The sequence below is a fragment of the Cynocephalus volans genome, chromosome 9, assembly GCF_027409185.1.
Source record: "Cynocephalus volans isolate mCynVol1 chromosome 9, mCynVol1.pri, whole genome shotgun sequence".
Lineage (NCBI taxonomy): Eukaryota > Metazoa > Chordata > Mammalia > Dermoptera > Cynocephalidae > Cynocephalus > Cynocephalus volans.
This window is the reverse complement of record NC_084468.1, coordinates 65,418,463-65,437,743: the sequence shown is the minus strand read 5'-3', so window position 1 is coordinate 65,437,743 and position 19,281 is coordinate 65,418,463. Positions and strand designations below refer to the sequence as shown.

General features: G+C 36.1%; 1 protein-coding gene across 2 annotated transcripts in view; it reads left to right on the top strand.

Moving 5' to 3' along the window:
* CCDC158 (coiled-coil domain containing 158) overlaps positions 1-19,281 on the top strand; it is an 82,214-nt gene that overhangs the window by 34,721 nt on the left and 28,212 nt on the right. For both annotated transcript variants that reach the window (XM_063108019.1, XM_063108020.1), the window contains exons 14-16: positions 2,882-3,040; positions 4,009-4,101; positions 4,522-4,644. In XM_063108019.1, the coding sequence (XP_062964089.1) occupies positions 2,882-3,040; positions 4,009-4,101; positions 4,522-4,644 (375 nt within the window). The remainder of the gene's footprint in view (positions 1-2,881; positions 3,041-4,008; positions 4,102-4,521; positions 4,645-19,281) is intronic.

Genomic DNA, 19,281 nt, shown 5'->3' with positions numbered 1-19,281 from the left:
GTGGGGAAAACCAACATATTCCCTCATTAATATACAAGACAGTGTAAGACATAGCAGAGATTCAAGTGCAAAGGGAAAAGAGAAAAGCTTGTTTCTGACTGAGAATATGAGGAAAAAGTTCCTGAAGGAACATGTGAGAAGGATCTTGAAAAATAGCTAGTATTTTAAATGCAGGAAACGGGCAAAAGGACATTCCTGGTCGAGGCAGGGAATGATTAAAAACAAAGTACAGTCAGTTCCTTTATAATGTGACATATGTGTTCCTAAAAATCATTGTGCTGTGCAAAATTGTGTAATAAACAGCACAGAATTTATGGAAACAATGGGGTTAGGAGTACCACAGTAACAAATTTCATCAGTGTGTTAGTCTGTTTTTGTTGCTTATAACAAAATACCTGGAACTGGGTAATTTATAAAGAAAACGAAATTTATTGCTTACAATTTCTGAGGCTGGGAAGTCCAAAGTCCATCTGGTGGTGGCAACAGCGACTCAGGGGTCTCACATTGCGAGCTGCTGGAAGCAGAGAGAGAAGAGGGAGAAAGAAACTTTTATCTTTTTTTAATGCCCTCAGAACCACACCCCGACCACCATTATTAATCCATTCACTATGGCATGGTCCTACAATCTAATCACCTCTTCCAGGCTCCACCTTTCAACTACCATAATAGGATTTCCCATCCTCTTAACAGTCACAGTGGGGACTAAGTTTCTGATACATAAAACTTGGGGGACACAATTCAAGCTTCAAGGAGTTTTGGGGGGACATAATTCAATCTACTACAATCAATGACACATAAAAATAGGAACCTAATAAAAATAATGGCACAGTTTTACACATGTTAAATTGTTAAGAAATACATAAAAACTACAATAAATATGGCCCTTTATCTTGAAAAAGACCTGAAGTTTGCTGTGGCAGTGTGTACAAAGGTTTGCATCTTGTACCTTTTTGTGAAGGTATGGAAGGGGGATGTTTTAGTCCATTTTCTGTTGCTTATAACAGAATACCTGAAACTGGGTCATTTATAAAGAAGCAAAATTTATTTCGTACAGTTCTAGAGGCTAGGAAATAGAGGTTGAGGGGCTGCATCTGGTAAGGGCCTTGTTGCTGGTGGGGACTCTGCAAATCCCAAGGTGGAGCAAGGCATCACATGGCAAGGTGGCTGAGCATGCTAACTCAGGTCTTTCTTTCACCTCTCATAAAGCCACTAATGTTCTACACTCATGTCCTCATCTAATCCTAATTACCTCCCAAAGGTCCCATCTCTCAAATATCATAGTTATATCCACACCCCCTCCCCCTAAAACTGTTAGAATGGAGATTAAGCTTCAACATGAGTTTCAGAAGGGACAAACATTCAATCCATAGCAGAGAGTTTTCTGTAACAGCAGATGTGGAGGGGTGTGGTTCATAACACAAGGTAAACTGAGGTAGCTGGCAGATAGGTGTTTGAGGAGTGTGCATGTATAATTTTTTTATATTCCTATGTAGCTCTGTTTAGCTAGTCACAGTTTTCTGCACTGACCTTGTGTTTCTCATGAATGAAACTGGGCATAAAGAGATTTGCATCATGCTTAAATGTTCCCTGATATATCAGTTACTTTGGAACAAATTTGCATTTTCTATTTTCAAAAGAAGATTTATAACAGAACTGTGTATAAGGACGGTGAGAAAGTAAATGGTTTAAGTAGAAAATTATAAGTGCAACTAAAGTAATTGCTAGTTTACTATCCATAATGAGCTGCTGAAGTACTTTACAATGTGGCTAAATATTAACAAATACATGCATACATTTGTGCATACCTCTAATCATATGGACATACTTATTTCCTCTTTCTCTGTCCTTGCCCATTTTTTCTCCCCTCTTTTTATCTTATCCTGAATTTGTTATTTACTTTTTCTCCTTCCATTGTTGGCCTTTGGGAACCTAAAGCAGTGCTTATCCTTCCATCTGATGATATTTAGGGCTTTAAGAGGTTACTGCCTGCTATCAACAAAGATGCCTGCCCCACATAAAGGAAAGTATTCGTCATAGCTTAATGTCATTCTCTCCAAACAAAAAGGAGAAAGCCTGTAAAAGTAATCCATGTCTCTTTCTGACACCCTTTCTGCCCAACCTAATCAGAGAAGGAAAAATTATTTGCATAAAAACTGTGTGTTACAGTGGTGACACCTTTGCATTATTTGTATTAAATATTTTTTCACTATAAAAAATATTTAAAGAAATACAAATTCAATAAACTGATGTTTATATGTTAACTTGATTATACATTTCTTATTTTTGTCTACCCATTCCATAGTGCTTTTTTAAAGGAATGAACTAATTTTAAGAAATTTTGTTTAATACCAAAGACTCTCTATTATAAGTATATCGATAAGTTCATTCTCATCACTGGACTGTGAAGTGACTTGAGGGCAGGAACGATGTGTCTCATTTATTTTCATGCCACAGGATCAGCAGTAGGCATTTGTGAAATGAATATTTAATCTTGAAACAAAATAGAAACCCACAGAACTTTCAAATAAGTGCATCTTCTTTGAACCTCATGTCATTTAAAATAAATTTCAATAAAATTTGGTATGGGATTACTCAATCCCAATTCACCAAAACACTGTCTCTTTTTAATGACAAAATATTTTATATTTTGAAGATTTCATCAAAAATTTATCAAGCCTAGAAAGAAGTAATACTAATAGTGATGAAAATAAGTGAGTGCATAGTAACACAGTTCCTAATTCCAACTCAGAAGCAATTGAGTGGCATATGAATTAAACTCATCTAGTTCAGGGTCCTTTAAATAAAAGTTTTATATTTACAGCACCTCTCTGCATCTACATCAGCAGATTATTTCTGGTATTTTTCTCCTCTATAACTGTAGGAGAAACATTTTCTGAAAGAAGAGAAGAGTAAACTCAGCCAGGAATTAAGTACTGTTGCAACAGAAAAAAACAAGATGGCCGGGGAACTGGAAGTTCTGAGATCTCAGGAACGCCGTTTAAAAGAAAAGGTTGCTAATATGGAAGTTGCTCTTGATAAGGTAGTTATTAACTAAATATGTAATTATTAACTAAATAGTTATTAATGAAATAGAATTGTTCTGAATAAGAGCACTTGAAGATAGGAACTGAATCCGTCAATTTGTATTGTATCCCAATCAGCTAGCACAAAGAAAAACAATATCCTATGGAGAAGGCACTTCTGAGTTTTAAAAACATAGTCATAATGCATACTGTTTGCCAAACTTTCCTTTTCAGGCTAACACAGTCACAGGAGCAGTAAGATATAAGATGTATAAATGATCCTGATACCCTTAGTGGCCTGAAGAAGTAAAAATGCCTTTAGGAGCACCAACTTACCAACCAAGAATGACCTGGGCACTAAGTGGAATACAGTCTCTTAATAATGTCAATAAAATGGAAAAGTAATGCTAATATCTGGCACTTTGTAGAGTCCAGAAAGTGCAGGTAGAAAACACAGGTTAAAGAATGAGAAAAGATCAGTGACACTGTATTTGTCATTGCCATTTATTATTGAGGGATAACTCTCTCTTCCTGTCACCTAGAAACTCTGGAAGCCTAAAATTGTAACCAGTCTTTGATCCCTAAGAAATAAGAACCTTCATGTCTCTAAAACAATCTGTGATCCCACCTTTGCTACCATGCTACCTTTGTTTCTTAAAACATGCTATATTGACTCAATGACTTTCAGTTGTGGTTATTTTAATATAATTTTTTATACTTTGCTAAAGCTGTTTGCTCATTCCATTCTTAATTCATTCATTCTTTTGAGTGTTCTCCACAAACTAAATATTGTGTATGTGGGGGGATACAGACAATAAAGACATGGCCTTCATTTGCTCTCAGTTTACTGAATAAAAGAGACAGGTCATGGTAATATAATGTGCTAGGAGTAGGGGAAGTTTCCTTGGCAGCTCTGCATTTAAAGATTAATAAAATAATTCATAAAGAATGGAGGATAAGCCACTTCTGTTTGGTTGGATTGTAGGCATCCTTGCAGTTTGCAGAATGTCAAGATATAATACAGCGTCAGGAGCAAGAATCTGTGCGCCTAAAACTTCAACACACTTTGGATGTAAAAGTAAGGTTTTTTTTTTTGCATCATAATAGTAGTTTAAGCAAGAATAATGCCTTTGTGTTTGCTAAGCTTTTATATTTTCTTCAAATTGCTGTACCACATTTATTTCTAGTTTACAATAAGTGAAACACAAGTTTCACAGGTACCTGCCTTGGCGATACCCAAGGGAAGAGTTTTCCACATGCTGGAGTCGAACAAGTAAAAAGACCCAAAGTACAAGTGTGTTTGTCCTGTTTGGGAAATAACAAAAGTGATGTAATCTACATAAACAAAAATGTGTATTTTAAAAATAGTACACTTTCCACTGAAATATATGTCTATTTTCAGAAGCATACTTTATATTTGCAGACATGTTTTAAAGTCTCAATAATGGATTTTGCCACAGTTGGCAGTTATTTTGCCCACATCTGTATTGTTTTCCAGGAACTCCAGGGCCCTGGATACACCTCAAATTCTTCAGTGAAATCACGTCTTCAACCATCATCTGCTGCCCGTTCTCATTCTAATATACCATCTTCCCAGTCTACTGCCAGCTTCCTGTCTCATGTAAGTAACTAGTCTTATAGCCTATGATGCAAATGATATAATACGTAAATAATTTTAAATTGGGAAGAATTGCACTAAAAAATAACATATATTAAAGTTATAGTGTTTTAAATTACTAGATTTTAGGTTGGCCGGTCAGCTCAGTTGGTTGGAGCACGGTGTTGTATCACCAAAGTGAAGTATATGGATCCCCATAGCTGCTAGCTGCCAAAAAATAACAATAATAAAATAAAGTATATTACTAGATTTTAGATTGATACATCTTCCTATAAATCCAATGAAGTCCGATGAATGAAAATATTTTCTTCACTACTTGCTGTTTTCTCTGGGGAAAAGAAAAATTAAATATTTTGTTATAAAATGAAATTAAATATTTGTGGGATTAATGTTAATAATTGTTAAAGTAAATTACTTTATGGCTTTATATTCTATTCTTTGGTTATTTCTATCACAAGCATTTGCAGATTACAAAGCAAATGGTGAGATAGCTAAAATAGACATCACTTCAAATGCCAAACGCAAGTTGGTGGTATATTTAATACTCTACCAAGATGAAAATTATTTGCTGTGTGTTGTTCTTCATGAACTTATTTATAATCACAAATATTTTATTAATCATAAAACAGTTTTATTCCCTTTAATGAAAATTTTAGAAACTTTGGAAAATGTTTAGCTTAACCTTTGATACTTTTAAAGCTCAGGAAAAAATATGTGCAATGTAAAATTCAGGCTTCATCTCCTCTCTTGCAAACATTATTCTGCTCTAACTATTAAAAAATGGACCATTCCATAAATCACTTTCATCAATTAAAAATCCTACTAGTTATTTCACCTATACTATTTAAGTAACAATTATGTACTATTGAAATGACTAAAAGTTGAAGTGGACTTCTCTTGCACACTTAAGATGGGAGCACTGAAAAATAAGCTATCACACAACAAATGATAGCATATTCTGTCAAGTAGTAGAATAGTATTAATATCAAAAGTTGAATATCATTCTCTCTGGAGACTGGAATTCAGAGATGGGCAGAGGAAGGGCTGGAGACTGCTACTGTTTAAGTGTTATAAAATTATTTTACTTTAAAAAATATGTATATGTTATGTTAATAAAAATTAAATTAACTAACCCCCACCCCTCCCCCCCAAATAATTCCACAAATCCAAGAGAAAAAAACAACAAAGAACATCCATCTGGGAGTCAATGGGACTATAGATATGTCTTTAACTTCTTTGTGTGACCTTGGGAACGTCAGTTAAATAGATTGTGCTTTGGTCTTTTTATCTCTAATGAGGACTCTGGACTGGATGATCTCTAGGGTCATCTAGAAAGATCAGCTTTGAATTTCCATGATTTTTCATTACCCAAAAGCCAGTATAATAGATTTTGCCTAGCTGCTGAATACATAGACTGTACTTGATTATAAAGACTCTCATTACCAGTCATATATCGATTAAGTTTTTAAATGATAGTTTTAAAAGCATAAATGAACTTTATTTCCTAAATAAACTGTCAAGCATGCTTTATACAATTAATTTCTTCTCTTAAATAAGTTTATTATATACTTTTACACAATAAAAGTAATATACATTCTTTGTTTTGTTCACCGATGCATCCCAAGTACCTAGAACAGTGTCTAGCATATAGTATGTATTCGATAAATATTTGTCTAATGGATGAATGAATTTATTGTAGTACGTTGTCTCCAGTTTTCCATTGTTTTTACTGATGTCAGTTGTAAATCTTACTGAGGTTAGGTCTTTTAGAAGTAATTTTTTCTCTGCTTTTAAGATTTTCTCTGTTTGGTTTATAACAGTTTGTCTATGCTGTGCCTAGGTGTGGTCTTTTTTGTACTTGTCTTTCTTGGAGTTTGCTGATCTTTCTGGATGTGTGGATTAATATCTTTATTGATTTTAGAATATTTTCATCCTGTACCTTTCCAATTATTATTATTTTATTTATTTATTTATTTTTTTGCCCTATTCTCTTTATTTCCTTCTGGGACTACAATCACACATATGTTCTTTTCTCTATTTCTCATCCTTTTCTCTCTTTTTGCTTAAGTCTGGTTGTTTTTTTCTTACTTATTTTCCAGATCATTAATTCTCTCTTCACTTGAGTCTAATCTACTATTAAATCCATCTATTAGGTTTTTAATTTTAGAAATGGTGTTTTTCCATACTAGATTTCTATTTAATTCATTTTTTCTGGTTCGAGTTCAGAAAATTTTAATCTTGTCTTTTATTTCCTTGTACTATTAAGCAACTGCTGTGGACTGAATATTTATACCTCCCCAAATTCATACGTCAAAACTGAACTCACAAGGTAATAGTATTAAGAGGTGGGATCTTTGGGAGGTGATTAGGTCTTGAGGGCTGTGCCCTAAAAAATGGGATTAGTGCCTTTATAAAAGAGGCTCAAGGGAGCTTGTTTGTCCCTTCTGCCATGAGAGGTCACATAGAAAGTGCCATCTGTGAGGAATGGGTCCTCACCAGACTCTGAATCTGCTGGTGCTTTGATCTTGGACTTCCCAGGCTTCAGAACTGTGAGCAATAAATTTCTATTGTGTATAAATTACCCAGTCTAAGGTATTTTGTTATAGCAACCCAAACAGACTAAGACAGTAACTATTTTTGAAATTGGTATATGATAATTCCATTATCTGAATCCCTTCTGGGTCTGTGACCATTTTTTCTCTTGGTTTCTGGTCATGTTGTCACCTGCTCTCTTTGCTTCCGTTTTTAAGAACTGAGTTCTGGACATTGTGTATGAAAAAATTACAGAGATAATTTGGGGTTCTAGATCATTTTTTTTTCTTCATAGAGAATTTACATTTGCTTCTGACTGGTGGCTAAACTAAGGGCACTAACAATTCCACATCACTTTAATTCATTCAAGATTTGAAGTGATTCAGATTAATTCTCTAATCCCAAAGCCTAAAGTTTACCAATTACCCTCCACCTCTTTGGTATTCTTTCTCTTTTTATCCCTCTAGCTCCTTGATTCTGCTGAAAGTCCATCTTACCTTCTCAGCCTCTCAGCCGCTTCTTTTAGAATTGAGAAATGCTTCTAGAGTAAGGTGTCCCCAAATACCCCACTTCTTTGTTTTTTTTATTCCAGACTTTGGCTCTATAACTCTTCACTGCTTGGTAGCTCTCTAATACTGTCAGGAAGACTTAAACAAAATATTTTGTATACTTTTCTTATGAATTCTGAACAGAAGTGGGTCTGCCATTACTGGAAAAAGGATTTCTGTATCGTTATTTCTCATTTATACAAGTTTAGGTATTATCTATAAACTTTATTATAGAATGTAAAAATTTAGCTCTCCTTTAACCTCGCATGCATACGTATTTCTTTTCCCTGTATAATCTCCACCCTATGTAATCATATCATAAGTTTTGGTTAAATCCCATTGAATGTTCAAATTATTATGATTTTGTAAATACTGTTCCCTAGCTGAACTGTGATGTGAACTGTGGTTATATTTCCTTTTTTCCCTTAGATTTAATACACATGCTTTTCAACTTATGATGGGGTTACATCCTGAAAACCCATTTAAGTTGAAAATATCTTGTCGAAAATAAATTTAGTACCCTCATAAACCCAGTGTAAAGTTGAACAATCCTAAGTTTAACCTCGTAAGTCCATGTGTTCCTTAACTTGCAATGTGGTTATGTCCTGATAGACCCATTGTGAAGTCAAAAAGCCATAAGTTGAAACATCTAAGTCAAACCATCATAAGTCGGGGATGTCTGTAATTCTTGTGCTTTTTTCTTTGCTTAGTTTTCTAGATACTTAGATGTGATTATACCATAAAATTATCTGTAAAAAAAAATTGTAATAGTTCTTTTAGTATGAGCCAACTAATCAGATATTTTAGCAGTTCTTTTATTTGTTATGTATTCATATGTCATGTATGCATGTATTTTACTGCTCTAATCTGGACTGATTGTTCTAATCTGGACTGGTTGCTCTCTAGGCTTGCTGTATGGTTGCCTGCTTGCATTTTCCTTCCACTCAAGTCCTGGGAATTCCATTCGTCTTTTTTTCTGCTCTTTAGGCTTAATTCCCTTTCTTGGTTTATTTCTTTCTTCTGGTGGAGCATGTAATATAGTGGCTTCCAGTGAAAAAGTACATTTCATTCTTTTGAGTGTTTTAAAACCTTGCATGTCTGAAAATGCTTTTGTTCTTCACTTACGTTTGATTGCTATTCGGAATTTTGTTGCTACTGTGCCACTTTGATTCCAGTGCCTTTTTATATTACCTGTTTTCTCTTTCTTAAAGCTTTTAGGATCTTTTCTTGATCCCTGGTATTCATTTCAGGTTGATCCCTGTAGGGAGTCTTTCTTTTCATTGCACAGTTCTTAGCAGGCTCTATGTTCTTTTGTTACCAGAATTGTTCTTATATTATTTATTTGGTCATTTTCTCCTCTCCATTTTCTCAGTTCTCTCTTTCTGGAATTTTTTTAGTCACCTATTAGACCTCCTGGATTGATTCTCTAATTTGACTCCCATTTTTCATTTCCTAAGCTTTTATTCACACCTTTTGGGAAATTTCCTTAATCCTATCTTCCAAATACCTATTGAATTTTTTTTGTTATTATACATATTTTTTAATTTCCAGGAATCTTTTTTTGTTCTTTGTCTTCTCTTTATATAGCATTTTGATTTTTCATGAATGTAATGTTTAAGGATATTAACTTTTTTCTGTTTAAGGATATTAACTCCAACTTTTTGATGATATCTCCTGTCACCTGAATTATTGTTTCTTCAAGTTCATTTTTTCTGTTTTGATGTCTGTCCTTCAAGTTAGAGGTGTTTCTTCAATGCTTGGCGATGCTTGGCTATTCATTTATGTTTAAGATTAAGGCCCTAAAAAACCTCAAAGCTCTGTGTGAGGTTGTCAGGTCTGTCAACTGATGGATGTATTGCTTTTCTTTCTTTTTCTTTTCTATTTAATGTTTATGTAGAAAATTATTACCTCAACAGAGAAACAAAGGAAACATCACAAATTAAATTTAAAGCCAAGTGATAAGGAACATATTTAACACACAAAGATTAATGTCCTCAATGCAAAAAGAAAGCTCAAAAATGAATCAGAAAAATCTAAGGAGAAATTTGGTGAAGGACATTAGCAAATAAGTCATGCATACCCCAAAAATACACATGGCTAATAAGTACATTCTAAGATGTTGTTGAGGGGGGTGGGGGAAGGGATAGGGGGTCAGCTCCCTTCTCAGGACCCAGGTGGCTGGCTCCATTGCTTCCCTGGCTGTGTGCAGGGGCAGCACTGAGGCCCACAGCCCCCATCTAGGTACTGATTTTTTATTGAGAATACTATATGTCTTTACTCTTGGACCTGTCAATTTCTCTAAAAAGTGATTCTCTTACTCCCGACTTGTAAGTATAAATCCGTCTGCCAGAATTCTGAGAGGTGAGTTGGGGAGGGAGTCTGCGGTAACTATCTATCTGCACAGTCTCACTTAGTACTCATATTTTCAGTTTGAAACCTTACTCCTCCTGATATTTCAGATACCTCTTTGGCATTTGTCTTTGTCCATTTAGTGTTGCTTTCACAGAATACCAGAGACTGGGTATTACATAAAGAAAAGAGATTTGTTTGGCTTACAGTTCTGGTGGCTGGAAAGTCCAAGGTTGAGCAGCTGCATCTGGCAGGGGCCTCAGGCTACTTCCACTCATGGAAGAAAATGGAAGGGAAGCCAGCAGGTGCAAAGAGATCACTTGGCAAGAGGGGTGGCAAAAGAGAAAAATCAAGGAAACCACACTCTTTAACAAACTGCTTTTGTTGGAATTAATTCATTCCTGCAAGAGACAGAACTCACTTACCCCCATAGGAGGGAATTAATCTAATCATGAAGGATCTACACACATGACCCAAACACCTCCCAGTAGGACCCACCTCCCAACACTGCCATATTAGGAATCAAATTTCAGCATGAGTTTTGGTGGGGACAAACCATATCTAAACCACAGCAGAATCTAAAGTCCTTTGGTTCAACCTTACCCAGAGATTGAGCTTCTAAATCCATTTAGGGGGAAGAATGAGTAATTACCTGAGTATGTGGGGAGAGCAACTGGGATTCTAACAGCTTCTACTATAGACTTTAGCCAATCCTTCCATCTTTCTACCCTGTCTTTCACCCTGGCCTTCAGGAATACAGGAGGCCTTCAATTCCCAAGCCTTTCTGGAATACTCTGATGCAGAGCAGCTTGCTTCTTATTTGCTCCTTCTGTGCAGGTATCTTAAATTTAAACTGTCTTCATTTTACTAAATTAATTATAAATTATCCATTTCTTTTTCATCTCCCAAAATCTTATCATTATTCATCTAATGTTATCCCTCCTTTCCTCTTTATCTTTCTTAATTCCTCTAGTGTCATTTTAGTAGGGCTTTGGATAGAGCAGAAATAAATGCCAAGCATGTTTAGAAGTAGAATGTTAGTATTTTCATTGTTCTACATTGCCCCTTTATTTATCTTCATTTATTATTTATCTTTCTTTTAGTTTTCTTATTTTATGATTCTAATAATAGCTGAAATTAACTGAAAACTCATGTGCCAGGCACTGTGCAAAGTACTTTTGTAGTTTATCTACTGTATTCCCAAATGAGATAGATAAGTGCTATGACTATACCTATTTTACAGACAGGGGAAACTGAAGCTTGAAGAAGCTAAGTGACTTACCACAGGTTCACACAGCAAAAACACAGTTGAGCCAAGACTTAAACCAGACATCCTGAGTCTAGAACTTATGTTCTTAATCATTATACTGTACTGCTTTTCTACATTACAGTGTTGAATGCTGTTTATAAAAATAATTTGAATAATTGATGATGTAGATACTCTACCTGAACTAATATTGTATTTCATTAGGTCATTGTGAATGAAGATTATATAGTTTTAGAGCTTTAAGAGCATTTAAAATTATCCAGGTGATTCCCCTTCTTTTATAAGTGAGGAAATAGGAAACTCAGACAAGTTACTTTATAAGAGTTGGCCCAAGCTCAAACACCTAGCACATGTGTGTATGTGTACAAATGCATAGACACACGTATATATAATTGGTAGTTTGATATAGAAGTATTTTAAAGTTTCAAATAAAGGTTATTTTAGCATATTAAGATATAATATATATTTCCAGGATGATACAATTTATTTTGGTTATGAATCAGATTTTATACACATACACTGTGCTGGCTATGCTTGATCTTTGCAACTGAAGTATCCAGGATGTGAGCAAGATTTTTAGCAACACTTTTTAATTTTTGTCCTGTTTCCTACTCATCTATTTGTAAAATATTATATAAGTCGTGTATTTATATTCCATTTTTATTAAATCTTTGAAAAGGAATATAGAATAAGAGATGGATTTGGTCAGACATTCTCAAAATAGAGTAGTATAATTCAAACTGAATGAGATGAAGCTTTTATCTTTAGCTTTTTCATTTATCTTCTGTATTTGGAGAACGGAGACAGATCTGGTTAAGTACACACTGTTCCTAAGCATTACTTATATTGCATCATAACTCTTAAGTTTGCCTGTAATGGACTCAATGTCATTACAGAGAACAGTATTTGGATAAGATGGAGGTACATTAGAGATATAATTTCTGAGTAGTTTTAGAAACAAATCTAACATAAAATGATTTGAGTCAAAATGTATTAGGAAACTAATCAAATCACAAAATAAACCCTAACAACAACAGTATTAGCTTATATTCTTCCCCTGAAATCAAAAGCTTGTAGAAGTTTTATCCTGCAAATATATGTCTCCTAGAAATAGCCCTAATATGTATCCTAAGAGTTAGAGGGGTGAGGGGTGGTGGGGAGGAGAGAACAAGATCCTTTGCTGGGCTCCAGTAACTTCAGGAAGAGCTTATGTTTAGTTAGTTCTTTCCCAGCCTGACAAGAGTCGTATGTAGAGTATCTTAGAACTGTTTATTTTCTAGCAATTTTGTAATTTTAAAAAGATATTTTTCTCATGTTATAAATCAAAATACATTATATATGCATTAAGCATTAAAGTATTAAAATGAGTTAATAAAATGATTACAAGATACACAAACATTAAAAGGAAAGATTGATAATTTTGACAAAATGAAACTTCTCAAATCACAAAACCACCATAAACAAAATTAAGAGGAAATCACAACCAGAAAAACATTTGCATTAGGTAAAAGGTTAATATCTATAATATATAGAGTTCTTACATGTCTAGATGAAGATAGCACATTCTCTAAAATAAAAGTGCACTGAAGATGTGGATACAAAATTCACAAATAAGAAACACAAATAGCCAATAAACATGAAAAATGTTCAAACTTGGTTGTAAACAGATAGCAATCACTACATATTAAAGCAAAAATGAGCTATCAATTTCACATTTAAATGGTTAAATGGTAATGGGAAGGGTACAGTATAGTAAGCACTCTTGGTATCATACCTTGCTGATAAATATATAAATTGTTATGATTTTTTGTTATTGTTTTTGCTTCCAGAGCTCACAATTTCTTTTTTTAAATTAATATGTTTTATTTGTTAGAGCAGTTTTAGATTTACAAGAAAATTGATGGAAAGTATAGAGAGCTCCCTTAGACAACCCACCCCCAGTTTCCCCTATTATTGGCGTGTTGCATTAGTATGGTACATTTTATATAATTGATGAGCCAATATTAATACATTATTATTAACTAAAGTTCATAGTTTACATTAGAGCTCACTCTTTGTCTTGTACCTTCTATGGGTTTTGACAAATACTAGTGACCTGTATCCACTATTACAGTATCATACAGATTAGTTTCACCATGCTAAAAATCCTCTGTGCTCCACCTAGTTGTTCTTTATCCCTTCCCCTGAACCACTGGCAACCACTGGTCTTTTTATTGTCTCCATAGTTTTGCCTTTTCCAGAATGTCATATGGTTGGAATCATACGGTATGTAGGCTTTCAGATTGGCTTCTTACATTTAAGAAGGTTCCTCTGTGACTTTTCAAGGCTTAATAACTGATTTTATTGCTGTACAATAAATGCATAGTGTGGATGTACCAATTATTTATCCAATAAGCTATGGAAGGATATCTTGGTTGCTTCCAAGTTCTGGCAGTTATGAAAAAGTTATTATAAACATTCACATGCAGGTTTTTGTGTGGATATGTTTTCAACTCATTTGGGTAAATACCAAGAAGAGTTATTGCTGGATTGTACAGTAACATGCTTAGTTTTGTAAGAAACTGCCAAACTGTCTTCCAAAGTGGCTGTCCCATTTTGCAATCCCACCTACAATGAATGAAAGTTCCTGTTGCCCCACATCCTCATCAGCATTTGGTGTTGTCAGTGTTTGGATTTCAGCTATTCTGATAGAATTGTAGTAGAATCTTACTGTTGCTTTCATTTCCAATTCTTTAATGATGTATGGTGTTGGACATATTTTCATATGCTTATTTGCCATTTGTATACCTTCTGTGGTAAAATTTTCATTCAGAACTTTTGCCCAATTTTTGAATTGGGTTATTTGTTTTCTTTTGAGTTTTAAGAAATTTTTTTTTGCCTATTTTGGATACCAGTTTTTTATCAGACATGTGTTTTGAAAATATTTTCTCAGTCATTGGCTTGTATTTTCATTCTCTTAACAGTGTCCTTTGCAGAGCAAATTGTAAAATTTTAATGAAGCCCAACTTACCTATTTTTTTCTTTCATGATCATGCTTTTGAGGTTGTACCTGAAAAATCATCACCAAACCCAAGGTCATCTAGATTTTCTCCTATATTATCTTCCAGGAATTTTATAGTTTGCATTTTACATACAGTAAATTGATCATTTTGAGTTGGCTTTTGTGAAAGGTGTGAAGTCTTTGTCGAGGTTCATTTTTTTCCAGGTAGATGTCCGGTTGTTCCAGAACAATTTGTTTAAAATACTGTCCTTTCTTTATTGAGTTGCCTTTGCTCCTTTGTCTAAGATTAGTTGATTATATCTGTGTGGAACTATTCTGGGCTCTCTATTCTATTCCATTGACCTGTTTGTTTATTGTTTCACCAATACTATTTTGTTTACTGTAGCTTTATGGTTAATCTAGAAGTTAGGTAGTGCTAGTTCTCTGACTTCATTCAATATTGTGTTGGCTATTCTGGGTCCTTGCCTTTCCATATAAACTTTATAATCAATTTGTCTATATCCATAAAATAACTTACTGAAATTTTGATTGGGATTGCATTGAAACTATAAATCAAGTTGGGGAGAACTGATATCTTAACAATATTGAATCTTCTTATCCATTGACATTGAATATCTCTTCATTTATTAAGATGTTCTTTGATTTTTTTACATCAGAATTTTGTAGTTTTCTTGTCTAGATCTTGTACATATTTTATTAGATTTATATTTAAGTATTTCATATTTTTGGTGCTAATGTGAGTGGTATTATGTTTTTAATTTCAAATTCCAGTCGTTCATTTCTGGTATTGACAGCAATTGATTTTGTAAATCTTGCCACCTTTATATAATCTCTTATTCATTCCAGGAAGTTTGTTGTTGTTGATTCTTTAGAATTTTCTCCATAATCCTGTCATCTGTGAACAAATACAGTTTTACTTCTTCCTTTGCAAATTGGTGTGCCTTTTATTTCCTATTTATTTATTTATTTTTGGTTTTATTCCCATTAGCTAGAACTTCCAGTATGATGTTGAATAAAAGTCGTGAGAGGGGACATTCTTGCCTTGTTTCTGATCTTAGCAGGAAAGCCTCTAGCTTTTCACTTTTAAGTATCATGTTAGCTGTAGGTTTTTTGTACATGTTATCAAGTTGAGGAATTTTCCCTCTGTTCCTAGTTTGCTGAGAGTTTTTTTTTATCATGAATTGATGTTACATTTTGTCAAGTGCTTTTTCTGCATCTGTTGATATGATTGGGTGACTTTTCTTCTTTAGCCTCCTGATGTGATGGATTATATTAATTGATTTTTGAATGTTTACATCCCTGGAATAAATCCCATTTGATTGTGTTTAAACTTTTGTATACATTGTTGGATTCTATTTGCTAATATTTTGTTGAGGATTTTTGTATCTTTTTTCATGAGAGATATTGGTCTGTAGTTTTATTTTCTTGTAATGTCTTCAGTTTTGGTATTAGGATAGTGCTGGCCTCACAGAATGAGTTAGGAAGTATTCTCTCTACAACTGTTTTCTGGAAGAGATTGTAGAGAATTGTTATAATTTCTTCCTTAAATATTTGGTAGAATTCACCAGTGAACCCATCTGAATCTAATTCTTTCTATTTTGGAAGGATATTAATTACTGATTCAATTTCTTTAATAGATATATGCCTATTTAAATTGTCTATTTCTTCTTGTGAGAGTTTTGGCAGTTCACTTAGGTTATCATATTTGTGGGTATAGGGCTGTTCATAATTCTCCTTTATTATCTTTTTAACGTTCATGACATATGTAGTGATGCCTTCTCTTTTATATCAGACATTAGTACTTTGTATCTCCTCTTCTTTTTTTTTTTTTTTCCTCAAGCAAAAGAAATTTTATTAATATTATTTTTTACATTCTAGGATGTTGTTGCAGAGCAGTTGGGAGGAAGGGGGAGAGGGGAAAGGGGAAGGAAATGGGATGGAAGAAGGAGAAAGGAGGAGGGGTGGGATTGAGGCCTGTGGCACCTCCCTCGTTCCCATAGTGGAAACTGGGGGGCTTCCATTGGTGGCTTGGTCATTGCTGGGCTGACTGCAGATGTCAGGGGGTTTGTGGAAAAACCCTCACCCCCACCATCCCAGCTCAGGCACCCAGGGCCCTTCTTGTGGTTGTTGCTAGGCTGGCTACAGGTGTCAGGAAGAATGGCCAAGTCTCAAGTCCCCCCACCACCCCAGCCTGGGAGAGCCCAGGATGCTTCCTGCTGTGGCTCTGTGGTTGCCGCTGGGCTGGCTGTGGGTGTTGGGGGTGTGTGGCTAAGGCCCAAGGCCCCCCACTGCCCTGAGTCAGGAGAGCCATAGGCACTTCCTGAAGTGGCTCAGTGGTTGCTGCTGGGCTGACTGCGTATGTTGGGGGTGTGTGGCCGAGACCCTCGGCCCCAAGCCCAGGGAGCTTCCTGTGGCAGCTTGGTGGTCATCACTGGGCTGGCTGCACATGCCGGGGGTGGGGGACATGGCCGAGGCCTGAGACCCCACCACCAGGGCTGGGAGAGCCTGGAGCACTTCCTGCAGCAGCTCGGTGGTCGCTGCTAGGCTGGCTGCACGTGTCAGAGGGGCATGGCCAAAGTCCTCATCCCCTCACCCTCAGGATTGGATGCAGGTGTTGGGGGACATGGCTGAGGCCCCTGGCCCTCCCCCCTTTCTGACTTCGTATCCCAGGGGACTTCCACTCCCTCTAGGTGTTATAGGTGTTCTTTGGTGAAATGAGACCTTTACTAGTTAATATGAAACTTTGTCTCTGGTTGTGGGTACTTTGTTTTTTCTTTCAGTTCTATGTTGGAGTATTTGCTGTTCCACCATTTAAACTCTACACTGGAACTAATTTGTTGTCTTTTGCTTACTTCTAAAATGGGGGAACTTCCTACGGGGACCAGTACGTGAGCTGTGTGGTTGAGCTAGATTGTTGCTTTGCTACTGATTCCCTAGGAAGGCTTTTTGTGCAGCTCAGGTTTTAATGGCTGACTTTATAGGTACTTCTGGCTCTTGAGAGATTCCTTGAGCCTGGCTTGTATAGAAACTCTGGTCTGGGCCTGAGTTTTTTCATCAAACTGCACCCCATGTAGTTCTATATTCCTGACTAGTCTCCTCTGAGTGGTCCTTTGCTGATTGGGGGCAGATCAGCTGACCTTGCTGTGCCCCAGTGCTCTCCTGGTGGGCCTATCTCCCCACCCCCACCGCCCATGCTGCAAACATTTCCCATGGGATGGGCCATGCACCAGTCCCTTGCAATGACTCACTGGCCTGTGAGTGGCTCCTTTTCTTCAGTTGTTATGGCTCCTCATTCCTATGTGAGTCCACAAGTCCCCTATTAGTGGTCTTGCTGGCCCAGGGGTCTCCAAGGCCCTGCTGCCTCCAAGCAACTTCATCAGAGGGCACAGCTGCAGCTTTTGCAAGTTCCTGCTCCATGCGCTCAGCAGCTCCAGCCTGGACACAGCCAGGACTCAAAATAGTCCAAGCAGTTTTTTCTTTCTCTCATCGTGACTTGTCCTGCCTTCATGCACACTGTAGGTCTCTCCTCCTCTTCACCTGAGCTCTAGTGGCCCCAGCTTGGCTGTCATTACTTTTTTATAGTTGTAAATTTGTTGATTTGTGGGAGAGAGTGATGCTGGGGTCCGTCTATTCTACCATCTTGACCAGATGTCCTCTTCTTTTTTCTTGGCTAGAAACGTATTGAATTTATTGCTCTTTTAAAAGAATCTACTTTTGGGTCACTGATTTTTTCTTATCAATTTCTTGTTTTCAATTTTATTGATTTCTGCTCTAATTTTTATTTTTATTCTGCTTACTTTTTATTTAATTTGCTGCTTTTTCTATTTTCTTATGTAGAATCTTAGACTATTGATTTTAAATCTTTCTTTTTTCCTAGTATTTGCATTCAATTATATAAATTTCCCTCTAAGCACTGCTTTTGGTACATCTTACAAATTTTGATTGTTGTATTTTCATTTTCATTTAGTTCAAAATATTTTTAAATTTCCCTTTAGGTTTTTTCTGTGACCCACATGTTATTTAGAAGTATGTTGTTTAATCTCCAACTATTTGGGGATCTTCTAGCTATCTTCCCATTATTGATTTCTAGTTTAATTCCATGGTGGTCTGAGTGCAGACACTCTATGATTTCTATTCTTTTAAAGTTGCTTAAGTGTACTCTGTGTCCCAGAATGTGATCTATCTGGGTGAACATTCCATATAAGCTTGAGAAGAATGGGTATTCTGCTTTTGTTGGATGAAGTAATCGATAGATGTCAATTCTAGCCAGTTGATTGATGGTGCTATTGAGTTCTATTGTTTCCTTACTGATTTTCTGCCTGTTAGATCTGTGTCCCGCGCAACCGTCTCGCCAGCAAGAACGACGCGGCACACACAGGATCCTTCTGCAGTAAAGCTTTAATGCGTCTTGAGAGGCAGAGCACAAGCTTATCGGGGCGGAGACCCCAAGTACAGAAGCCCATTCCCTTTTATAGAAAACTGTCCCTCGCCTAGGACGTGTCCCCCTCTGACTGGCGGTCGTGCATCAGCCCAGATGACGCCACGGGAGAGGCAGAGACTGGAGGTCGGGGAATTTCCCAGCACATGCGCTCTAGACTTGTTTTTGCCGATTGTCAGTGTCGGCCGGCGCCATCTGGTAATGGCGATTACGGTGTAACGTGGGCAGCTCCCCACAGATCTGTCCATTTCTGATAGAGGGGTGTTGAAGTCTCCAACTATAATAGTAGATTCTTTTATTTCTCCTGGCATTTCTATCAGTTTTTGCCTCACATATTTTGATGCTCTGTTTTTAGGCATGTACATGCTAAGGATTGCTATGTCTTCCTAGAGATTGCTATGTCTCTTGCTCTGAAGTCTGCTCTATCTGAAATTATTATAGTTACTTCAGCTTTCTTTTGATTAGTCTTAGCATTGTATTTCTCCATCCCTTTACTTTTAATTTA